At 40.3% G+C, this 26,136-nt stretch overlaps 1 protein-coding gene across 1 annotated transcript in view; it reads left to right on the forward strand.

Annotated features, from left to right (window-relative positions):
* Positions 1–273: 273 nt before the first annotated feature.
* The window catches only part of PTPN5 (protein tyrosine phosphatase, non-receptor type 5 (striatum-enriched)), a 39,116-nt gene continuing 13,253 nt past the window's right edge, over positions 274–26,136 (forward strand). The window contains exons 1-8 of the mRNA XM_009892000.1: positions 274–449; positions 1,365–1,484; positions 3,342–3,425; positions 8,942–9,180; positions 12,493–12,682; positions 15,721–15,805; positions 22,306–22,385; positions 22,884–23,021. Of these exons, the coding sequence (XP_009890302.1) occupies positions 288–449; positions 1,365–1,484; positions 3,342–3,425; positions 8,942–9,180; positions 12,493–12,682; positions 15,721–15,805; positions 22,306–22,385; positions 22,884–23,021 (1,098 nt within the window). The 5' untranslated portion in view covers positions 274–287. The remainder of the gene's footprint in view (positions 450–1,364; positions 1,485–3,341; positions 3,426–8,941; positions 9,181–12,492; positions 12,683–15,720; positions 15,806–22,305; positions 22,386–22,883; positions 23,022–26,136) is intronic.

A 26,136-nucleotide genomic window follows, 5' to 3' on the forward strand; every position in this document is an offset into this window, starting at 1 on the left:
AGAATTTATTAACAACAAAGCCCAGAATCTGCACCTCCGGAAAGAAAGGGAAAATAATTTATCCGCCCACACTCACTTTTTTCTGACGAAGGCAGGTGAATACAGCTGCACTAATAGAGTGTGACGCTCACAATCCTGAGCCGCGCTTACTGATGCAGAACTGAGAGGTAACCATCGTCTCTGGGAAAACAATAGCCCTTGCGGGCTCTGCGGTGGCTGCAGGGTTACCTACTATTCATTGCCTGCACATGTCATTTTCATGTGAAGGTCTTTCCAATCCAGCTGTTATGGAGTCAATGGATGAAGCTGAAGGACAGCAAGGACAGCTGAACAGAGAGGAGCAGTCCCTGAAAACCTTCCAGAAAACAGCACTGCTCGGTTGGGCTGCCCGGTGGAATGGATTGATGCCTGGAGACAGCATGTATCTGTTTGTCCTCTCACAGATACTGGTAAGGCAGCTTGTCATAGCTTTGAAATGCTGGGACCCTTCTTTTAAGCTTTGTTGGCTTGGGAGGTTTCCTTCTCATTCATTGTAGATGTAGCAATGGACATAGCTGTAGTCCTCTCATTTCTGTAGCCACCTCTCACAGCCTTGTTTTGTGAACAGTCCCTGCCTTTTAATGTCCCAGACTCTCATCCTGTTCCCTGCCCCTCTGCAAATGCCTCCTTTGCCAAATGACCCATCTCCCAACAAATCCATCTTCTGTAACTGGTAGGTATGGGGGGAGATAACCGTCTTGTTAAAGAGTGGATTGGGAAGCGTATCCTCTAAAGTTACAGTGTGCCCTTCATGACTGGGGATGAAGGTATACCTCTCTGTCAAGGGTGTTAATATAAAACTACAAAAGCAGTGATGCTATGTTAACTGTGGTGTGTGCCGCAACTTTAAGTGGTTCAAATGAAATATTTCAACATGTGTATGTGCGTATCTGTTTATAGGGGTACCTGCATGAACATGGCTATTTGTGAGAACTTTGCATAATATGAGATAGGCCTTAATAGTCTTTTAATAACATAACCAGTTTTGATCTAAAAGTAATGAAGCTGAAAGTTCAAAAGTCAGAGGAATCTGTTGCTCTTTTGATGTACAGACTACCACAGGCAGGTCTTTTGCTAGTGTAGATCAGAGTAAGCTTGCTTAACTTAGTAATAGGCATCTAGTTAAGGGTAGCTGAGCATTTAGCATTCAGTCTTTTTTATTCCTGTTAAGCTACAGCCTAGAAAATACCTGACTTCTTAAGCAAAAATGATGATCAACATGAAATCAATGAGAACTAAATTAGTTAATTATGCAGTCTTGAAATGAAAATGAATGTTTGTATAATGAGAAATGTTCATTATGCATTTTCTGATTGATTACACAGCTTCTCTGCATGATGCTGTGGTACAGCACTTACGGGACCATCCCAGCAGCTCAGAATGCCTTTGACCTGCTGTCTTACTTGCTTAGCCCATTTAAACAGTTTTTGTCAGATCAAGGGGAGGTAAGTCCCTGTACTCTCCTCTGATTATATAGTTGATGTCAGTAGCCTTGGGTGTTGCTTCTAATATCTCTTCTGATTAAAAGTATAATACACATGTACTTCGTATAATATAGTGACTGCTGCGTTGTGTGTCCGTCCTGAAACAGTGAAAAGAGTTTTCTGAAAACAGATCTATATTTTATCTTCAAGGTACAGGGCTGAATTTTTCACTATGACATTAGATCAGCACAGCAGATTTTTCATAATGCGCAAATGATCACAAATGAAACAAAACAATAAGAAATCAGCCCACTAAGGTTTAGCACACAGTAATGGGAGAGCTGGAACTTAATTTATTAGAATGGATAGAAGATTAAATTCTGGAAGAATGGATCAACCCACATAAAGGGTTCAAATCACAAGATACTCAGTGACAAAATTCTATTTTTGTTGAGTGTTTAGAGCGTATCTATGTGCAGTAAAAGTATTTCAGGTGTACTAGATGTACAGATTGAATTACATCTACAAAGCTACCCCAGTAAAATTGCTTAGCTTCTCACCATGACATAATGACACATATACCAGTATGATTCATCTGATAAATTACTGGGGTAATTATACCCAGTGCAGATTTCTCTAGTGTGGACAGAACCTTAATTAAATGGTGAGCAGCTACTTTCATAAATCATGCAAAATATATTTGCTATCAGAATGTTTAGATTCATTGTACATAATCTCTGTAGCAGAGGCTATGCTGTACAAATAGGAAATCTGACTCAGTGCCTCTTGTGACTGAAGTACAGTGGAAACTGTTTTCTGTGTTCACTTAACAATGTTTGAGCTCCATGTTACCTGCTCTTTTGTTTATTTGAAAGAAGCAATTTTTCTTTGCCTTTCTTAGTTGGATTTTTTATGCACTACCGGAGCTCTTCATAGAGCATTGCCGGTATCTTATTTGCAGTGTGTCAATCATTAACAAATTGTTCCTCACAGAAGATCCCTGATTTATAGGATTTTGACTTAAAATAACTGTGCAGTGTGGAGGAAAGTGGTTCCTAGAATGTACCACAAGAACATACAGAGTATGACTCTGTGCAGATGTTCGTGCATATCTTTGAGGACTGTTTATTATAGCACTATTAACAGTGTAAATTTAGACTTGAAAACAGTAAAAGCAAAGAAATCTTCTGATGTTAAAATAAGCAAATGAAAGCTCTTAACTCTGAATTTCTCTGTAGCTGTACTAGTGGGTCAGAAACAGAGTAAAATTCCTTGCCCACTGAAGCCCATTAGAATAGTATTTTGCACCTGCTACTGAGAATAGGCTGAACTCTAAACTACTTAAATATGATTAAGACATCAGAGTGAATTTCACTGCCAGTGCTGTGAATAAACCTGATGGTATTTCACAGAATGTGTAGAAAGCATAGAAAAGTCCTCTGTGGCTGGGTTTTATGTAAGGACCCACAAACACTGGAACAGTACTAAACTTTCCTCAAAGCCCTTTGCTACAGTATTGAATTACATTTACTGTGGCAATGAAACTGGGTCCAGGCTGCAAAACTGAATCATGGATTCGGATCTCAATTTTGGCAAGGTATGAGGGTAGGAAGCAGATTTCCTGTTTGTCTTCACAGTGAAATCTGGTTTTTATACCTGAGCTGCTGGGGCTTAGAGATTGTTTCAGTTTCTGTCTTCTCCAAAGCCTGGCATTTTTCTGTTGGTGGTGGTGGCTTTTCCATGGACAAGGGTATGGTATGACTAAATCTACATGGGAAATCCAGGAATGAATACACAGTTTTCTAAGAACACGCATGCAGACACTATATGGTACCTCTAAATACTTTATGAATCATTGTCAATTCTGTTGTTTCACAGGACCTGACTAGAATCGGAAGCATTTTGGTATCATACATCCTGCTGTCTTTAGCTTCTCTAGGACTGTTATTTATAGGATCTCTGGTAAGTTATGATACCATGCAAAGTATATTCATGCCCTTTTTCAGTCAATTTTTATAAGATGTCTAATTTACCTGAAATTGTTGATGTCATGCTGAAGTTGATTGTAAAGCAACATCTTTGGGGCTATTTCTATATAATTATCTGCTTTCTTTACTTAGAGGAATCACAACTACACATCCTTATTCAATTTCTCCATGAATTGGGGATTACATTGATGGTTTTTAATCTTTACATCCACAGATGGGCAAACTATTTTCACTTAAGTAGAAGGGATGTGGTCCAGTAACAGGACCATCTAATATTGCTGCCTTATGAATTACCTGCAGAGCATCCATCGACTTCAGTAGCAGAAATAGCTGGCCCAGAGCACCAGTGTACTTGTGAATGTAATGTGCTTGTAGAGGTAGGCCAAGGCTCAAGCTGCAGAACAAGATTAGTGGCATGACTGCAATTTATCTAGTTAGCTTTCAGCTGTTTGGAACCAGGAGGAGTGTATTGTGTTTCTCCATCAATTGTGTAACTACCACAAAGGTGCATGCTAGATGGGAAAGCTAGGGAGAATTCTTTCTTTTTAGGGCAGCTCTAATGAACACGGCTTTCCATACTGTTCTGTTACAGTGGGAATGTAGTTACTGAAAATGCAGGTAGAACATCACCTCCTGTCCTTGCTGCGGCGCATCTTCAAGCAACTCAGGAAGCTGAAGCTGTACCATGTACATGACTTTTGAGTGATGCATGGTATAGTGAAGTACATCATAAAATTGCAGGACTGCTGGTGGGAAGGGTTCTCTGGAGATTGCTAGTCTGACATCCTGCTTGAAGCAGGGCTGTTGTCAACACTCAATAAGGTCAGCCATGCATTTTTCTACACAGGTCTTGAAAACCTGTGGGGAGGGAGATGTATCATCTCTTGGGGTACCTGTGCCACAACTGCACAGTGCTCTTGGGGGAGAGTTTTTTCCTAATGTCTGATCTGAATTTTTCAAAGCTGAATGTCCAAGGCACATTTCTGCAGCTTGTGGCAATTGTCCCTTGTGGTATCAGCTGCCTCTACCAAGAAGAGTCTGGCTGCATCATCTCTGGAGCTGCCATTCAAGTAGTTGCAGGCTGATGTTAGATCACCCCAGCCTCCTATTTGCTAGGCTGAACAAGCCCAATTCCCTCCACCTTTTTCAAAGATCATGTGTTCCAGACCCCTGACCTCCTTTGTAGCCCTCCGCTGGGCTCACTCGTTTTTCCTTGTCTGTCTTAAACTGGAGGGCCTAAAATTGGACACAGCATTCAAAGTGCTGCTGCATCAGTGCCAACGAGAGAGGAATAATACCTCCTTTGATTTGCTGGCCACACTCCCTGGTAGGAAGTTGTCATATTACATACCATGGTTAAGTTCACTCAGAGGCAGCATGGTGGCAAAATCTTCTGTTTAATATGTCAGGTGAATGTGCTTTTTATACTGTTCACAAGGCAAAGTAATTAGTGTTAATGCCTCTATTATTGTGATCATTGATGTAGGCAAGGAAGTTAGCTGGGCTTATGCAATGTTCTGCTTTTTTGCTGCTGCTGTTCCTTATCCAGACAATTTTTGTCCTCAAAAAAAATACACTTTGGGTGATCTTGTAATTGCAAATATTAAAGAACAAAAATGAGACATCTGAGAATTGTGATGAACTATGTGAATTCTAGTTAACTTTGCAGCAGAACATTCTCAGCTGGAAATCAAAATAGCAGGGGTGTGATTTCTCTGCATATCCAGCCTAGTTGTTGCTGGATGGAAACATTTTATTGCTGACCCATTCTTAGCACAGCAAGTAACTTTTCCATGTAGTGGAAAGTAACAGTTTCCATGTAGTAGTCAAGCTTGTGCTGTTTTGTATTCCTGTGGTCTGTGCTAAGCGTCTCCTAGGTAGAGTGGAGACGTGATGTTTCTGTGACAGCCTGTTCTCTGGACAAGTAATAGAGAACCAGAACATAAGAAAAGTCCTCTAAGGTCAGACCAATGGTCCATCTTGCCCAGTATATTCTCTCTAACAGTGGCGTTAGGAAGGAGAGGCTGTTTAGAGAGAGCATATGAGCCTTGTTGCTTCCTACCTACGTGTTACCTTACTCTTTGACATAGAGTCGTAGCATCATAGAATAGTTATGGTTGGAAGGGATCTTTAAAGGTCATCTACTCCAGCCTCCCCTGCAGTGAGCAGGGACATCTTCAACTAGAGCAGGTTTCTCGGAGCCCCATCCAACCTGGCCTCGACTGTTTCCAGGGGTGGTGGCACTTCTTTCAGCAACCGGTTCTGGTGTTTTACCACCCTCATCATGAAACATTTCTTCTTTATATCTTGTCTGAATCTAAGCTCTTTCAGTTTAAAACCATTGCCCCCTGTCCTATCGCTACAGGTCTTACTAAAATGTTTGTCCCCCATCTTTCTTATGAGCCCTCTTTAAGTACTGAAAGTCTGCTATAAGCTTTCCCCAGAGCTACCCTCTCTAGGCTAAACAAGCCCAACTCTCTCAGCCTGTCTTCGTAGGGGAGGTGCTCTGATCATATTTGTGGCCCTCCTCTAGACCTGTTCAAGCAGGTCCATGTCCTTATGCTGGGGAATCCAGAGCTGGATGCAGTACTGCAGGTGGGGTCTCACGAGAGCAGAGTAAAGCAGCAGAATCACCTCCCTCAACCTGCTGGCCACACTTGTTTTGATGCGGCCCAGGTCATGCTGCTTTGCAATTTGAAAACTTCAGCTTCTATTAGTATTTAGGCAATAAGGTGTAAAATAGTTCTTAGCAGAACACTGAAAATAATGTAGTGATGGAACTAAGCAGGGTTTCTAAAATTGCAGCCTGGTGGACAACAGATAGTTGCACAAAGACAGTTTTCCTTATTTTCCCTCTTTCTCAGCTGAGCGATATCTCTTATTTATATTTTTTTCTCTTCCCCCCCCCCCCCCCCCCCCCCATGGATTTTAAGCGATACGCTGCTTAGAAGAGATCTTGAAGGGGTCTTTTACATTAAGGAGTGCCTTTATGATGAAATATTTCTTTCCCAAATGTACCCTTCTGCCTTTTAGATGGACCTGATAGATCAGTCCCACACTGATATACATATTAGATAGCATACCAGTGTAAAGCAGCTTATGCATTAATTTTTTTTTATTCAGCAACTGTGGTAACTTACAGTCATGCTTTAGTCGTACCCTGGGGAAGGGAGAAAATGTGCCTTTTTATACAGGTACTTTGTTGATTTAATGTAGAGCAGTAATTGTTGGGTCACCTAACAAGGCTGGGAAATGGTGGTCAAGTGGATTCTCAAAAGTGATACTGAGAGAAAAGAGGCCCTGTTTGGTCTGTGCGCTTGCTAAAGTCTAGCTCATTCTTGTATTGGGGAATCTGTAACTAATACACGTAGAGCACACTTTTCGGGAGAGCAGACCTCATCTAAGGTTTGAGTTGCTTTTCTGAGAAAACCCAGGTACCAGAATGTGTTGGGAGGTTAGCAATTACAGTGAAAATAAAAGGCTGGATAGAGTGCTTGCGGCTTGTATTAGTGTTACTGTCTGTTTTCTGCCTCATAAAATGGTGTTTTAAGACCCAGGCAGCTGCAGAGAACCAGCATAGAGCTGTCTGGTCCTCCTGAACATGTTTTCAGAGATGACTATTTTTCCATTATTTACTTTAACCCCATCACTTTTAAGTATAACTTAATTTCTTCCAGTGTCCTGGGCAGCTCCTTATTTATCACACACTTCTTTCAATCTAAAGAAAAGCTGCTTTGTTTCTAGGGTGGACTTTTTGTTCCTTTGGATTTACAATGTGTTAAATCACCAGTAAAATCAATCCTGTGTCACCATACCAGCTCTAGAATCTGTAATACATAATTGGTGCCTAGACCTTCAACTTGGCCCTCAGCACGAGTGTTGATTTTAATAACAGCAGCATTCTGCCACAGTACAAAGTTGTTGCGCAGACACTTTGCTCTGTGAACTGCTCAGCTATTACAGTCTTGTATGTGAAAGAACCATGGCCAGTACTGTGGGACTACCAAGCTCCAGAAGTCATCTTTGGGAATGAAAATAGAATCAGATCTTCAACCTTCTTGCTTGTCATCCAACAGGCCAAGCGTGTAGGACAGACTCAGGTCAGATTTGGCCCCAAATTTGTGTAAAATAAGTCTAGTGATCGTATTCCTATGTTGGCTTTTGTAATTACTGTGTACTCTGATTAACTGAAACAAAAAAAAAACAAACCACATTTTGTGTGAAGTAATTGTCAAATGAATACTGCTGCTGCTGTGAGAGTCTAACATTCGCTAAAGCTGACTATGGACAGAAATTAAAACTTGCTTCACTTCCTTACGTTCTTTCTCAGAGAAATGAGAGTACGTGAAGATGCACAGGCACAAGAAAATAGTTGTTTAAAATCCTATACAAGCTAATGTGCTTTAGTAGCCTAGGAAGAGAATTTTTTTTAATGGCATATTTTCTAAATTCAACTGCCCATTTAAAAGCCATATAAGAAAAGGACAGGAGAGGCTTTGCTTTGGAAAATACGACCTGTTCTTATTGTCGAAAGGGTGCATGGAGGTGCAATATAGTTTGTATAACATTTAGATTGAGTGACACTGGTCCTAGTTCCATGCTGCAGGGATGAAGTTGGCCTAAGGTTTCAGATCCTGGAATTCAGAGGTGGACTTGACATTTTTAACTGAGGCCTGTATATAGGATTAAACAATCTACTGATAAAATCTCCAAATCATCTAGTCTGCCACAGCATCCATGCAAACCAATATGATACAGTAATTTTTTAGATTCATGCCATTTCAGACCCTTCATTAGCTTATATTATAAATTCTAATATTACGTTTATGTCCTGGAACTACACAAGATCTATTGTTTAGTGACTATACCATGTTTAAATCAGATAATTAGATTACAAAACAGGCTTTGCTACTGGCCAGAAACTGAAATGGGCGTTCTGAGCCTTAAAACCAGGTGCATCAAAATCAAGGACTCTTTAAAAAATGATTAGTTTATACATTAATTCGGGGTACAGTGCCAGATTATCAAATATGCGCACTTCAGGAAAATTATGTTTACTTTTCTTAACTGAGCTATATCTAAATTTTAGATGGAAAACCATTAAGTCAGGATAGATATGATTTGTAGAATAGTATAGTAGATTTTTATTTTGTAAACAAGCCTAGGAACAGTAAGAAATTGAACAAAAGGACAGTGATATCACGTTGGCTTGCATATGATGGTCACAAGCACATTCCACTTCCACTGTATCCCTGAGTTAAGCCGGGCCAGCTCTGTGGAAACCTCTGTGGCTGAAAGCAGGTTTGAATGGGTAGATGTGAATCCTTGTAACATGGACCACAAAGCATGGAACATTCCTGTCCTCTTCAATACTCTCCCTTTCTAATACATTGCAGCAAGCTGGGATTCTGCCCTGAAGACCCACCCTCTAGGCTGTATGGAACAGCTGGCAACAAGCAGAAAGCTTTTAAAAATATTTGTTTCCTCCAGTTTTGGCATCTACTCAGAGCCCGTCCAGACCCCCCCTTTCCGCTGCAAGAGGACAGACGCCAATCTGTGAGCCGGCAGCCTTCATTCACGTACTCAGAGTGGACAGAGGATAAAAATGAGGATGACTTCCTAGATTTGGATCCTGTACCGGAGACTCCAGTCTTTGACTGCGTAATGGACATTAAAGCGGAGACAGATCCAGCAACTCTAACGGTTAAATCCGTGGGCTTGCAAGAAAGGTAGGGTAGATGTGATTAACAGGGGAAAGTCTGATCCCAGATTTCATGGATTTTGGGAGTTCTGTGCCTAGTAGGAAGCTTTATTGCTTTCATGGATGTCACTTTAAAATGTGGTTTTAAAGCCAAGCACCTGTTTTATTTCCTGTCTTGTTTTCAGTCCAGTCATAAATACAAACATATTAGCCGAAAACTGTACAGTTTCTAGATGGCTGTCAACAAGTGTTACTCAAAAGCATAATTTCTTTCTTTTGAAATATCCATTTGTATTTGATCAGTCTTGTGCCATTCCCCAAGATGGCAACTGCATAGCATGAAATCCATTATAGGGTGGTGAAAGCTTTTACCTCTGAAAGAACTGGATCTTGTTAAGTTTTTTTGTCACTCATGCTGGAGGATTATTCCCTTCCCCAAAAGCAAACCATAGGACAAATGGTAATCTGCGATAATTTGTATAATAAATGGGTAAGTCCAAAAGTAAATTATTTCCTTTGAAATTAACCCGGTTGCGAAACTTTGGAGTTAGCTGGTGTTCGCTCCTTGAACCAGCAGGGCAATGGAGCTTCTCAGAGAGATTCGCAGCTGGGAAAAGGCATTTTAAGATAAAAGGAAGATAGGAATTATGCAGTATTGATTTGTGTTGCATTTCTTCTTCACTCGTACATCTCATGGAAAGGTCACATGTAGTAGGTGAACTTTGAAAGGCCGGAGGTGGGTGAATTCCAGAATGTGTGAGTTGGCACAGGGGAATGTTCACCAGAGTTACTGAGTATTCAGTTGTTCCGAACTATCCTTATACTTTCATCAGTAAGATTTTTTTATTTTACTTTGCCAGTGTGTCTGTGTGTGAGCGAATGGACGAGTGAAAGAAAGTACACCAGACTTAGCATCCTCATCTCTGAGGCTGAGGTTGGTTTAAGGTTCCTGTCTCTTGTTCTGTGGACCATAGGAAGCCTGAGTTTATATTGTTGGCAGCCTGCATCTTTTTCTGTTTTTTCTGTTTCTGTTTTTTTCAATTGTCTTAGTGAAAGAAAACAAAAATCTTGAGGGTAGAAATCCCATTAAGAAATTCTGTAAAGGTGATGATGTTATGAATAAGAATGAGGTTGCTGAAGGGCCCAGCATAGTGAAGTGTCACCTTTCTTTATTTCTAGTTTTTCGAGCTTAATTGGAGTTCTAACCATAGTTAATTCTCATATCTAAAGCTTAAAGGGCAGGACTTAGATATTTTTAAAAGTATGATGCTGAGTTTCCAAAGCGCCATGTGACACAGTGAAAGGGAATGTTACAGTAGAGGCTTTTAACTTGCACTGTGAGCTTAGAATGTTTTTTCTCTTTATTCTTGATGACAACATTTGTCCTAAAATGTCCTACCTTTTATTGTTATGCTTTTCTACTTTAAATATGAGATTGCAGTAACCTCTGGGGCTTGTCCCTGAACCTGCTGCTTTCAGTGAGTTTTGCCATTGTTTTTCATTATGGGCAGGATTTGGCTTGAAATGCATCACCATCCCTGATTTCGTTCCATCTCTCTGATTTTAAAGATGCTGACATTTCTTCTCAGGTGACCACTAGCCTGCAGGAAAGGTACTCACTGTTTCAAGAGAATTGGGGGGGTATCAGTTGACTCAAGTAAGGAATTGCAATTAAAAAACTGTCAAAGAATTGGAGATGGGAAAAAGAAAACAATTACTTAAAGTGTTCACACTACGTAGAATGTGTACATTTAAGATGTAAAATAAACTTGTTTTCAACCTACACATGTGCTTGAGAAGCCAGACATCATTTCAGGTTTGGGCTGTGCTCTGACAGATTTCATTTACATCAAGCATTGGTCGCTCTTTCTTTGGTGTTGTGTTGAATTATCTACCCATCTCTTTTTTTGTGTCCATTCTGCTTCTCCATCTTACTTCCCTCTCATTCTTTAACCACCTATGCCATTAGAAGGCTAGTCACTAGCGAAATTCAAACAGCACTGAATGTTACTGTTAAGAAGAAACAATGTAATTTCCTCATGCTGAAGAACTTTTAATATCTCTATGTATGTAGCCTCTTCTACCTTAGAAGAACCAAAAGCGTTTGTTATCAAATGTATCTGTTTCTGGGGAGGAATGTAGTAGCAATTTGACAGTACACAGGGTAGGGTCAAAATCTTTTGAAAGGTGTCACTAAAGATTCAGTGTCTACCAGTAGTGGTCATGTTTTGTCAAAAATCCTTTCCCCATGACTGTGAATCATAGCAGGATGCTGGCTGCACATTCTTTTGGAAAAACTCCTGAATCCATAACAGGGCTGTCATCCAAGTAACACCTTCTACTGTTGTCTTTGTGAGCTAGTCATGCCTTTATGTTTTCATGCTTTTTTCAATAGCTCCTGCAAACACTTCCCAACTAGATGTTGCCAGTTGAGAGTCATCAAAAATAGGTTTAACTTGGGGATGTATAGAACACTGCATCTAGTAATAATCATATTGTATGATTTTATTATTATGTTGAGATAATTAAATACAGATTCACTGATGGGATTTGAATCTTACTTTTGTCTGCGATATGGAAGATTGACAGAAGCTCAGAAATGCTTTGAAACTGCATTCAATAAACAATGCAGGCATTTTTACTTTTTCATTTTATTGTGTGGCTTACTTAAATAAGAGCCACTAAAAATTCTACGCTCAACAGCATCTCTGTTTTTAATGTAACTTAAAGTGTTGGGACCTTCATTTTACCCTTCTTGTGATGTACTGTTGTGGAAAGAAGGTTTTTCAGACAGAAAAATTATTCACTGTAGTGTTTTGCATCTCATGTGTTTATTAACATTGAACTGGTAATGTTTATCCTGAGGTCTTACCCCACTGATGTTGTCTGTGCTACTAATAAATGATTATTCAGTAGAATCTGGACTGAAAACTAAGACCAATATTTTCACCTGTGGTGTTTAAAATGTCAGTCCATATTCGGACATCCAAAAATATGGTGATTTACACAAGCATGGGAACTTTCCAGCAATTGCCTGCTCAGCACGTTTGACAAGCAAGTTGCTTCTATTTAGGTGACAAAGTATACAGTTACCTTGCTACAGACAACACTTTGAAAGCGTTGGCCTTCATATTCCGGTGTACAAAAATCATCATCTAGTCTTGTCTACACAAGAAGCATCACCCATTTTTCACAGTCAGTGACCATAATGTACACAGCAGAACCAGCTGGCTGCTTCTCTAAAGTTGCTATTTATCTGTCATTGGGACTGTATTCGTTGCTGGCAATGATGGGTCAGTCTGTTCTGCTGTAAGCAAACTGCAATCGCTCTATTTTGCAGGAGAGGTTCAAATGTTTCACTCACACTGGATATGTGTACCCCAGGCTGTTCTGAGCAAGGTTTTGGCTATGTCATGTCACCACGGGAACAGTCAGCCCAAGAATACCTCCAGACAGCATCAAACATCCTTACTGAAGAGGAACTGCACAAGAAAGCACTGGATCCTTTCATACTCCAGGCAGAGTTCTTTGTGAGTATCTGACCACTGTCTTCTAGGAGCATCAGAAAAATGGGATGTTGTCTCTCTTCTATAAACCTTGCTATTATTTTCTGCAAGTCTAAAGTTAGTGCATACAAACTCCACTTCCATCAGTGAAACATTTAACGCAATTCTGAAATTCGTCATCCCTTGAAATGACAGTGTCTGAAAGCTTTCAGTGATATTGTTACTTAAAAAACAGAGAATTGGTTCTGGCAATAAAAAAGCGCTTGCGGTTTTTTGGTTTTGGCATGCTACTTTAACAAAAAAATCAAACTTTCACTAGTCTCCAGTAGAAAAGCCAAGTTTGCTATAGGCGTAACTTCTTGAAATGTGTCTGGAGTTGCCCTAGGGATTAAATTAGTGCAAGTCGTGCTCTTTACTGTTGAATGTTTGGCATGGAGCTACTTTCCAGGCCTAAACGTTCTCCAGATAACCGAAGCACAGGATGGCTATGTCACTCAGCAGGAGCCATAGAAAGTATGCCTTACTGTTTTTTTGGGGTTTTTTCTGCACAAAAATTATTTACTAGTTGTTAGCTCTATCAGTTGCTTTTAGGATTCTGAAATATGTTTCCTTGGCTCACTGTATCCACTGTTGCTTTGGGAGAAAGAATTCTTTGCCTCATTTGGGAAAAAAATACACATACACAGATGAAGCAAGCAGTTGAAAATTTGATTTCTAAGTAGTTTAGGATAAAGGCCAGATACATTTTGCTGTAGCAAGTACACTGGCTTTTTAGATCTTTGTATTCTATGAGTCTCTTCCCTAACTACTTGAGCATCCTTCTGATAGGCATTGTCATGTTTTTTATACCTGGCAAAAAAAAAAAAAAATACACAAAATGCTCTAGTGGCTGTGGGTATTGTCTACTAGGCAGGGTTGTAACTTCCTGCACAAGATGAGAGGTAACCAGGGCACAGTATTTGTATGCTGGGGTGTTTCAGAGCACATGATCAAGAGCTGCTGAAGTTAATGCTAAGTCAAATATTCTCTTAAGCATGGAATCTCAGCAGAGCAGGAGGAAGATGATGCTTTGCAACATAGCAGCCTGTTCAGTCTGTCTTTATTATGACCTGCAAGAGTCTGAAAGGGCAAGTTAATACTTTGAGTATCACTTGCCATCCTCCCTCCTTGTGCAATTTCAAGAGGGTTTTCTTCTACAGAAGCCCAGGGGGAGATGAAATAGTCTGGACTTCTATTTTGAAACGGGCCACCAGATATCTGTGGTCCTTAATTCACTTAGTGCTGTACAAGTTGAAGAAAAGCAGCTTTTGCATAGGCAAGCCCTGATTCTTTTAAAGTAAAGCATCTATTGCCATTGTAGGGAGGAAATGTTTGCTTAACGAGTGTCTCAATTGACTGCTGAACAAGTCCAGTTTCATCACTCTGACGTGCATTGTAGCATTCAAGCAAAGAAAATAATGTTAGAAGTAGGAAAAAACATGCTTCATCTCTCTGAGAGATTTTGAATTAGTTTTCCTGGTGTTCAGAAAAATCATTCAACAGCCGAACTACCCCAAGTCATTTTCATTCTTCAGTGAAAATTGAAAAAGCATAGGGAAAAATGCTGTGTAATCAAAATGTCATTTCTGTAATTAAAAATGGTAAACTACTTGAGGTTTTTTTATGAAAGTTATCACCAACTAGCTCTGTATCATTTATTTTCAGTCTGTCCAACCTACTTAGTTTTCAAAGTCCAGATCTATGATGAAGCAAGCAGCTGTGTTTCATTTTGGAAGAAAAGTCAGAGGGGATGTTACTTGCAGGGTTAAGTCCTGAAATTCTTACAAGATTTAGTTTTTACTAAGGCAGAAGTCCTGTTGATTTCACCAAGGCTTTGCTTGAGCAGTGAATGACTAAGTCCCAAAGACAGACCATGGAGCTTGGGTCAAGAAGAGTTTTGGGTGATTAAATACCAAGTAACAATTGAGGCAAACGTGAAGGTTTCATTCCCATGCAGTTCCTCAAATTGATAGGAAACTATTTCAACAAAATGTTTTTATCATTATAATTGCCTCTGGTTAAGCCCAACAGTATGGTTAGTAAGAGACAGAATACAGATAGTCAGCCTTCTAAAGCTCCAGAATTTAATGTAGTCCATAGCTCTGCTCATCTTAATTTCTTCCCAGAGTGAGGCTTGTCTTACTCATCCCTGACTCCTATTACCAGTATGTCCAGTACTGGCCTCTCAAATCCAGTGTGCAGCAGCTGGGATGATCAGCTCTGCTCCCAAGCTCTGCTCCATGACCCCTTTCTCTGCTGAGCCTGGTTGACACATCCCATCTCATCACATGTCTACTGACTCCAGTTGGTGGAAGGTTCCTGTTTGTTCCTGCCTGGCATTGGCCACTTACTTGCAGGAGATGAGTAGTGGAGAATAAGAAGCTGCTCCATATTTCTGTGTTCTTTAACTCAGTAGTGTAGAGGGCAGGTAATCCCTCAACATTTCTTTGCTGTCCTTGCCCATGGAGATTTAAAGTGTGGTGAGCACACTTCCCCAGCTCCATAGAGGCAGATCAGTATGCCAACCTGTCATCATTTAGGTCATAATTTGTTGCTGGTGAGAGTGACTAGCAAATTATTTCCTTCCACCCTCAGAGAAGGAGGAGTGTGAGTCAGAAAGGATGGTGTCTGAGGAGGTCCATCGCTTTTGCAGCAGAGTATTTTACGTACCACCTTTTGCTTAGTTCTGTGCCTACACTTGCAATTCAGTTCTAATAATATTGGGACCTAACATAATGCCGTTGCACATATTACTCAATGAATTAGTCACTAGAGCGTTTTCATATTAAGGATTTCAGAAAAGAAAGCCAGTGACACTAAAAGGAAACATCAATCATATTTTGGTGGTAAATTGCTGGAAATACTGTACCATATGTCTCAGTTGACTTCATCGCTTTGCCTCCCTCACAGGCAGGACGTAATGGGCTTGGGTATTTTGTTCCTCCTGTGAATCTAATAATAATACTTACTGTGTTTTGTGGGTTGTTTTGTTGTTTTGTTTTTTTTTTTTTTTTTTTTAACAGGAAATTCCAATGAACTTTGTGGATCCAAAGGAATATGATATTCCAGGCTTAGTGCGTAAGAATCGCTACAAAACAATTCTCCCAAGTAAGTTTCCTGATGTTAAGTCACTGAAGCAGGGTGGTTTATTCTACATGCTTGAAGGGCTTTGCACTTTCCTTTCCAGAATGCATCAAGTGTGCTGTCACTACCATGTATTGTCCAAAGGCCATATTTATGAAGCATAAATCAAATTTGAAAAGAGGTACAGAGCACGAAGAACCTAAGGTTCACTGAACATCAGCAGCACTTAGGTTTTTAAGTCATTAGAATTGCATCTTTTGGTGCTGATTAAAAAATTTTGCCGAAGAACTTGGTGTGTTTATTCAGATGTTACTTAGTGGTTTATTTGATTAAACACTTTAGAAGGACTAAATTCTAGTAATGTTATTTTCCCAACTGACGTTTTTCTCGGAATCATTCCTCAAATGCAAACTGAGAATACTGGGAGCTGGCCTGATGGCGTTAAGATGATACAGAAAATCAACATCTCTTTCTTTTCTTTTATACTGTTCTTAGTTGTAGTTAGGCGTAGGAGTTTTGAGAAACATTTTGGTACAAGTTTTCACAAGTGTTGTCATTTTCCCGTGTCATGCTTAAAGTTACTTTGAAAAGTGATACAGTTAGATGTCATGCCTCTTTTTTTGCTCTAAGCCATTGTTGGAAAAACACCACCACTGGCCACGGTAGCTCTATTCGCAAAGTCCAAAAGGGTCAGTGTCAGGTTAGCAAAGATAAGTGCAGAGAAGTCCAGAATGTCCTCAGCTATAGCTAGCATTTTAGTCAATGAACCTGGATTGAGAGTGATTCCAGAAGAGATTTGTTTTTTTTAATCTAGATTTACCACTCCAGCAGCTGCAGCCAGTGATCCACTGCGTGCAGCCCTTTTTATGGCTTTGTACTCCACCTTAGACCAGAAGTGTAAAAACATTCAGCCACGTTTCACGTTTCTGTCCTAATGACTGAGGTGAATCATTCAAATATTAATTAACTTTTTTTTTGCTGGAAAGGGAAGATTGCAGAAGTGGGTAGTAATTTCACATGCTTGAACTGCTGGATTTTAAAGTGATCTATATATTCTGAATTATCTAATCTAATGTGTACTTTGAGAACTGGTCCATTTTAAATATGTCATATTGGATGTTTTAACTGAAATGTCAGAATCGCTGTGTGGTGGGTTGACGCTGGTTGGATGCTAGGTGCTCATCAAAGCCACTCTATCACTCCCCCTCCTCAACTGGACAAGGGAGATAAAATATAATAAAAGGCTCATGGATCGATATAAGGACAGGGGAGAGATTGATCATTCAGCAATCATCGTCACAGGCAAAACAGACTTGACTTGGGGAAATTAATTAATTTATTGCCAGAAAAGGGTCATGAGAAATAAAAAACAAATCTTTAAAACACCTTCTTCCCAGGCTCAATTACACTCCCGAATTCTCTACCTCCTTCCCCTAAGTGGCACAGGGGGGTGGGGAATGGGGGTTGTGGTCAGTTCATCACGCATTGTTTCTGCTGCTCCTTCCTCCTCAAGGAGAGGACTCCTCACACTCTTCCCCTGCTCCAGTATGGGGGCCCTCCCACAGAAGACAGTTCTCCACAAACTTGTCCAGTGTCAGTCCTTCCCCCAGGCCTACAGTGCTTCATTAACTGCTCCAGTGTAGGTCCCTTCCACAGGGTGCAGTCCTTCAGGAACAGAGTGCTCCAGCATAGTTTTCCCACAGGGTCACAAGTCCTGCCAGCAAACCTGCTCCAGCATGGGCTCTTCTCTCCATGGGTCCACAGGTCCTGCCAGGAGCCTCCTCCAGCATGGGCTTCCCACATGGTCACAGTCTCCTTCGGGTGCATCCAGTGTGGGGTCCTCCATAGGCTGTATGTAGGTGGATATCTGCTCCACCGTTAACCTCTATGTCTGCAGGGGGAGACAGCTTGCCTGACCATGGTCTTCGCCACAGGCTGCAGGGGAATCTCTGCTCTGGCACCTGGAGCACCTCCTCCCCTTCCTTCTTCACTGACCTTGGTCTCTACATAGTTGTTTTTCTCAATCCTCTCTCCTGGTTGCAACTGCGCAGTTAGGCTTTTTTCCCCACTTCTTAAATACGTTATCACAGAGGTGCTGTCACCACTGCTGATTGGCTCAGCCTTGGCCAGTGGTGGGTCTGTCTTGGAGCTAGCTGGCATTGGCTCTAGCAGACATAGGGGAAGCTTCTAGCAGCTTGTCACAGAAGCCACCTCTGTAGCTCTCTGGCTACCAAAACCTTGCTCTGCAAACCCAATAGATGCTGCCATTTTGAACACCCTATTCCAGAGTTGTAAGCAGGTGCCCACTGGCCCACTACCATATATTTTTAAGAATGACTGCTCAATGGGTTAATTATTTGCTGCAAACTTCATCTCAGCCATATCGATATCTGCAGCAGCCATTGTTGTCACTTTGACCTCTTTGGATACAGTAACTACCATACAGACAACACTAAGTTGGGCAGCAGTGTTGATCTGCTTGAGGGTAGAAAGGCTCTATAGAGGGTTCTGGACAGGCTGGATCAATGGGCCAAGGACGATTGTATGAGATTCAACAAGGCCAAGTGCTGGGTCCTGCTCTTGGGTCACAACAACCCCATGCAATGCTACAAATCTGGGGAAGAGTGGCTAGAAAGCTGCCCAGCAGAAAAGGACCTGTGGGTGTTGGTCTACAGCCAGCTGAATATGAGCTAGCTGTTTGCCCAGGTGGCCAAGATAACAAATAGCATCCTGGCTTGTGTCAGAAATAGTGTGGCTAGCAGGACTAGGGAAGTGATCACCCCCCTGTACATGACACTGGTGAGGCCACACCTCGAATACTGTGTTCAGTTTTGGGCCCCTCAGTACAATAAAGATATTGAGGTGCTGGAGCATGTCCAGAGAAAGGCAATGATGCTGGTGAAGGATCTATAGCGCAAGTCCTATGAGGAGTGGCTGAGGGAACTGGGGTGGTTTAGCCTGGAGAAAAGGAGGCTCAGAGAAGACCTTATCACTCTCCACAGCTACCTGAAAGGAGGTTGTAGTGAGGTGGGGGTCAGTCTCTTCTCCCAGGTAATGAGGGATAAGACAAAAGAAAACAGCCTCAAGTTGTGGCAGGGGAGGTTTAGATCAGATATTAGGAAAAATTTCTTCACTGAAAGGGTTGTCAAACATTGGAACAGGCTACCCAGGGAAGTGGTTGAATCACCATCCCTGGAGGTATTTAAAAGATACATAGATGTAGTGCTGAAGGAAATGGTTTAATGCTGGACTTGGCAGTGTTAGGTTTACGGTTGGACTCAATAATCTTAAGGGTCTTTTCCAACCTGAATGTTTCTATGCCTGCAAGGATTAACAAGCTTATTCCAAGATCATTGTGATCTGGATATTTCTTCTGAATGAATTCCAGAACTTGTAACCTCTGTGCAACTTTGTTCCTGGGTGTGACTAAAGGGTGGGTTGATACTGCTGAGGATAGAAGAGGGCTGACTGTTCACTTTTATCCAGCTACCTCTATTTTGAAGGGCTTGGTGCTGGCAGTAAAGAGGCTAGCAAGGAGAGCTAAACATCCCCTTTATACTTCAAAGCTGAGAATCCCAGTAAACTATCCACACACAAAGTAGGTGAGGGAACCAAAGGCAAGATGAGGGAGAGTCCAGTGCTTTTCAGGCTTTGACTATCCACTGACTTCTTTGTTTCTGAGCTGACCAAATGTAGCCAATGCTGCCTTGAGTGTCTACCTTGCATTCCATTGAGTTCTAGCTACAGAAAGCAGTAACGGCAGGAACTGCTGAACAAGCTGCAGTAGAGCAGACTTAGACAACTGATTATCATAGGGAACAGGAAATGCTTAATTACCAAAGTAGAGCCAAACCCAAAATCTGAATTTAAAAAGTAATTAAAATTCTCTTACCAGCTGCACTGCTAGAAGCAATCTAGGCAGTTATCATTAAAAGGTAAGCAGTCACTTAACATAATGATCAGTTACTTGCAACCCTAGAGTTGATTGTAGTGAGAGACAGGATAATAGTGTGTAATTCATCTCATTTATATTTCTTTTGTAGTAAATTCTTTTTGCAGATTCTCCAATTTTGCTGTTGGTAGTAAAATGGCTTAGAAGGTGGCTTTTTGATGGCAGAAAGGTGTTTTGGGGTAAATGCCAAGCTAAGGAGGTTGATTTGGGTATTTCATAACTATGAATTTGTTTGTTTGCACAGTCCTCTTCTGGGGGTGTGTCCTATGGCATTTCCTGAAAAATGATAACTTTTCACTAAGACATTTGGGGGCACTTTTTGAATATACAGAAAAGGATGTTTTTGTTACAGAATTCCAGAGATGGCAAGAACTTATTGGAACATGCTGTATATCAGTTTCATTGAATCCTTTTCTCAAGAATAATGTCTAGACAGACTTGTTAAATTTCTACATAGCTCTATTGCTTTTATACCATTTTAAGTTTTGCAAAACATTTCAGTTAAGTTTAGCAAGTTCCTCTAAAATGTCACTCATAGTATCAACACAAAATGACCATAAAAGAGACTGTGGAAAAAATAGCTGATGTATCATTTGGTTTCTTAGAGATACAGACTACTACTGTTTTTTTAAAGGCACAGTGTCTTTTTGAACCTGACCTGTGCACCTGTTTTGTGCTGGGAGAAGTATTTTCATTAAGAGTAGGATTTGAGTTTGCTTAAGTGTCTCTCTATTGAAAATTTCAAACTCATACTGCAAACTCTAATATCAAAGTCTTGTTACATTTTTTTTGTTTGTTTTTATAAAGGAGGAGTTATTCCTGTTTATATATTTCTAAGAGATGTGATTCAGCTTTGGTTACGCTTTCTGCAAAACAGTGCACATTCTTGTCTTAACAACGCTTTAATAGGCCTTTCTTATATGAAATAAAGTTGAAACTGTTCGCTAACATACTACCTTAACAAATGTAAATACTACATTAACAGAAAAATCACACGTCAAGTATTATAATTCAAAGTAAAACCATATTCTGAATGTTTTAATATTTGTAGATACAGCAATAAAAAAGTGAAAGGTAACTCAAATTCTACTGCAGTTGAAGAATACTAAAAGAAATCTGTGCTTAAGAGTCTGTGGCGCCTGTTGATAGAGTTCTTCAGATCTGTTTTATTTCTTCCTAAAGACCCACCATGAGATGGACAACATAGTATTATTGGATTATTAGTAGAGAAAAATTACATAATCGTTACTGAGACTTCAACAGGCTCCATGGATGACTGCATAAAACCCAGGCAAAGGGATTTCATGCAAGCAGTCTAACTACCCAGTCCAGTGACATTTGAATAAACATGTGGAAACCACTGTCACCTTTTTAAGGGTATTACATGTTGAAGGCTATCACAATTACTGATTAAAAAGCAGATTTTATCTCTTCTCCCACCATCTCCCCAGCACTAGAGACACGAGCAAAGTTGAGCAGGAGGGAACTTAGTGGTTTCAGTACTTCTGTGCTATAAAACAGTATCTGTGTTGATTGCTTTGCAGATTGTGATTATATTATCACATGATAGATAACATGAATCTGTTTTGAGGACAGCATTTCATGCTGGGTCTTTGTTGGTAGTACTGTAGAAATTAGTGTGCTTAGTCCTTTGTGCTTTACTGTCACACTATTTTTGCATATTTTTTTATTTTGTTCTGGTTTCTAAGGAGGCTGGACTTTTTTATGAAGAAGTCACCTGTGCTTTGTTTTTAATATTCTCCTGGTGATATATGATGTTGCTGTTTGCTGAGGCCTCTGTTAGGAGGATGTTTCTTGTCAATGATAACAAAGTGTGTAGTAGTGGTGAAAGTGGATGAATGTGGGCCTGTGTCAGCTCATATTAAAATCAGTGGAACAGCTCACATTGACTTCAGTGGGAATTGGGCTGAACTTTTCAGGTGGAATAATGTTTTCGTTTGTCTTCTTAATAAAACAAGAGTAATGCTTCATAAACAGCTCTAATGAGGGAGACTCAAGTACTGAAAATGCTTATGCAAAGTACAAGAGACTGTTAATATTCTGTAATTTCTCTTTAACCAATGTATTTGTTAATAGCACATCTTGCAGTTTAGTTCACTGCAAGAGAAAACAGGGAAAGCGTTACTGTAATCTGGCTTGCCTGTGCAATGTGTGTTTATGGTTTGTGAGAAAAGCTGTTTGCTGTCGTTTCACAAACAATACTCTAATGTCTTACAAGCCAGAATGAGTCTGTTGACCTAACAAATTGAGAAATAATTTCCTGGAGCAGAAAACTGCTTTTCCAGAGTCACTCTGGGACACTGACTCTGCAACAGAAACAATTAACCAGGCTTCAGAGAGTGCATAAAACTATCAGAAGCAGCCAAATTACCCCAACCACCCTTTCCCTTTTTTATGGTAACATTTTAACATGGGAGCTTTCCAAGGCCACTCACATCTGTTGTGATGGCCACGAATGCATGTAAATGTCTCTCTGTACAAAATAATCTTGTGTCTCTTTCTCTCCTCTGGGCAACTTATAAACTATTACTTACCTCTTTACACCTTTCAGATCCTCACAGCAGAGTGTGCCTTACCTCAGCTGATCAGGACGACCCCCTTAGCTCTTACATCAATGCTAACTACATCAGGGTAAGAGCTCAGTAGTCCAATGTGTCTGTGTAGCCTCTATCAGCCACTACTAATGTAAACAGAACTGTAACATCCACTGGCTTTTAAAGGCATTCTAGCTGAACTGATTGCTCTTCTCTCCTGCTTATATTAACTAAAAACAAAATCTCAAAGTGCAACTGTACAGATTCAGACCAGACAAAAACACACTTCTGCACTTCTTGATGCAAATTGTTTGTCAGCTGGCCTGACCAAGGCAATGGATAATAAGCCTGAATAAGGCTCTTGACCTAGCCAGGGTCACCTCAAGGCTATTAGACACTCATTGCTGGAATTATGTGAGTCCATATTGTGTCTTTGCTCCATATACGCATGTGCAGGAGAGAGATAGAGAGGGGAAGAACTGATGCCATGGAATCTCCATTCCAACCAGTGGTAGCTCTCTGTTTTAAAGACTGAGCCTTCAAGGTTGTGGTGGTCATCCCTGTTAAAATTGATCTCTTGTTGTTTTGTTGGCAGGGCTATGGAGGAGAGGAAAAGGTATATATTGCTACTCAGGGACCGATAGTTAATACTGTCAGTGATTTCTGGAGAATGGTGTGGCAGGAGCGTTCTCCCATCATTGTCATGATTACCAATATAGAAGAGATGAATGAGGTAATGGTGTTACATATAGTCCATATTTTTATCTGTACTCTAGCAGATATTTTCAGCATAGATGCTAAGCCAGCGAACAAAAGTTGGTTCAGTGGCCTGAGCAATCAGAGCCAGCATTAAATTCTTCAGACTCAGAGAAGATGTGTCCTTCTCTTTCAGTTCAGTTTACTGTAAGTCTTGTTTTGCCATCTGACTTAGCCTACTGCTGGTTTTGCCATTTTTCCTCTCCCAGCTGACCTGAAACCTCTCCAAACCCAGCTCTATTTGCAGACAGTCTTTCAAGTTCTCTCTAAAGGAATCAAAAAACAATAGTACCCCATAACTACTAAGGTTGAACATCTTTAATCAACAGAGTTGGTGCTGCTTTATCTTGCATTTATTATGATTCAGTGTCTATATCCATATTTCATTGAGGCTGTCCCTCACTAATGAAAGATGCTAGTTACAATAATTAACAACTAGAACTGACTTGGATGTAGAGGACCTTTTCCTGAATGCTTTTGAAATATTGAAATTAAGATGCTAAAATTTTCTATTCACCACCTACTTCCAGAAATTAAACTGTCATGGTGTTTCTGCTAATCCACCGAACGTGATTTCTGTTTGCAGTTTAAAATACTGCGGTCCTCCAGCTGTGCATTACTTAGCTCCTGAAATATTTGCCCCATAGCAGACTTGCAAGAACCGTGTGCCTGGGCTTCAGTTTGCTGACAGGTAGCTACGCTTATGTCTGCATTTACCAGCAGTGCAAGATGTAAGAAAGTGGTCTGGGCATGTGTTGGCCTGCATCCCCTCTCACTGCTGACAGCAAGGTGTAGTGGAGAGATTGAAATGGTGTTTCTTAAACTGCAGCAGCAGCTTTTGTCAAAGTTTGTCCCTGAGAACCCATTAGTAATTTAGGTGAGAGAGTCTCCTTTGGAAAAGAGGCTTTATAGACATTTAGAAGCCCAAGAATATGGGCATACCTCCGTTATACATGCAGAATTATAATGGCTTAACTGCCAGCTGGAAGCTTAGTGCCCATAATTATGCATGTGCAAAACTTTTAGCTTTCCCCAGTTGTGAAGTAAATAAATTTAACCTTGGGATTTAGTGAAAAAAAGACACGAACAAGACTGACACAGACTTATCATGCTTTGCAAGTTAAAAGTGGTCGGTTACTACAGCTGACTGATTGGACGCATACTGTGAAGGCATTGGTGATGCAAAGTAAAGTATGTTGCTGGTCTAAATGTTTTCTTTGCACTAACATTTTAAAGTCACATCTGCCTTTATCTGGGAGGAAGCACTGAAGTAATAACTTGTTCATTGATCAGAGTTGCCAATTTATGGCAAATAAGATACTAAAATGTCATGACATGGTGTACCAGAATCATTTAAGGACTTTGAGGTTTAAAGATGATGATGCAGAGGAAATATTGGTCCTGCATGATGTATCTGGTGATAAGTTTTTCCACTATAGTTTTCATGGCAAGATTGTATGACAGGAATGTAAAATAACCTTTAAATCTGAATTTCCTCTTATCTACACTGACCAAGTATTTCACCCATCATATCAGTCTTGGGAAGCAGTGCACTGCAGTGCTGATGCACTATATAACTGGAGCTCGCTACAGCCTATATATCATAACAGAGCTGCTGAGTCTTTTCTGTTGCCTTTTGTGTCAAAAATTAAATGGTGTCAGGAATCTCAGCCATAAATATAGGGTAAGTCCTTTCATGTAAATGGCTGCCATATTCATTCCCTTTCTTTCATAACACATATATTAATATATGAATAACAGGACTCAGAAGTACGTAGGTTCAAAACCAAAACCTTTGTTCAGCAGTGATGCTAGTTACAGAGGCTTTGTGTTCCTCCTTGGTGCAATGACTTTGCTAATGTGAGTATTAAAAGCTCTGTATCTCAGCCCTCTGTCACATCTAATCTGAACTGACAGACAGCCCACAGAAATGAGTGGGCAATCTTACTCCACTCCTTTAAGCAGAGCGACGTCTGTACTATTGATAGCTGCTAGCGCTCTCAAAAATTTTTACAATGGATTCTGCAGTTTAAGAGTAGAGGAAGAAAAAAATGCAATCTGCGTAAATAATTTTACAGAGACACAGTGGGCCACATTCCCAGTGGGTTATTAACTGATGCACTATGCAGATGGAACAACACTGGTTCTCCCACTCAAAAATTTTGACTCAGTAACTTTGCAAGATACTTCTCTGTTGTTAGACCTTCTCCTGAAGTGAAATTATTTTTGGTGGGGGAAGAGCAAAATAATTTAACTTGCTTCCTTCAAGATTGTGTACAGCTATGTAACAGAGGACGTTTACAAGTATCATCTTAAACTTGGTTTTTCCAATAGCAGATTCTTATTCCCCTGTGATAATGAGATTTCTTCTTCCATTATCACAAGGGCGCCTTTTTCTCAGACCCTGCCTTGTTCATGTCATTCCTTGTCCATGAACTAGTTCATGCACCATGTTGAAGTGCTTGTCTATTCCTTTGTATATTGATTAGTTTAAAGAGAAACCGCATATGAAAAGCCAGTCTTTTTCAGTCCTCCTTCCAGGATAGGAGCACTTACAAATTCTCACCTGCTCGTGTTTAGTGTATCAGTACCACAAGGTAGATTTGCAAATGGACTATAGTTTTTCCTTCTCTAATTCCCAGGTTATGCTGGTTGCATCTCTGACTGGGTGTTTTTTGGCAAAATCAAATGTAGTAGTTTAATAGTTCTCACAGCTATTGCTTCCTTTTTAGTTCCTTAGCTTTGAAAGATTCTCAGTGTCACTTTAAAGTGGATTTTGGTATATAATCTAATTCCCAAAACAGCCCCAGCCATGTTCTTTTGTACAAAAACCTATGCAAATGATCATCTTATAAAGGGTCAGTGCTCTCTGAATAAAAATAGAATAAAAAAGATGTATTTTGTGTTTCCCTGTCAGTGTACACACCACAGAAATATTGGTAACTAACACTAGTTATATTACACTAATCATTATTATCTTAAGAAAAGGATTTATCTAAAAACACAGGCATTGGCCTTTCTAATGAACCTTCAAAATGTACATCAGTTGCATAAAGATAAATGAGGATGTGTGTATTTAAAAGCATTGGTTA

This window comes from Charadrius vociferus, unplaced genomic scaffold (assembly GCF_000708025.1).
Source record: "Charadrius vociferus isolate BGI_N301 unplaced genomic scaffold, ASM70802v2 scaffold179, whole genome shotgun sequence".
Classification (NCBI taxonomy): Eukaryota; Metazoa; Chordata; class Aves; order Charadriiformes; family Charadriidae; genus Charadrius; species Charadrius vociferus.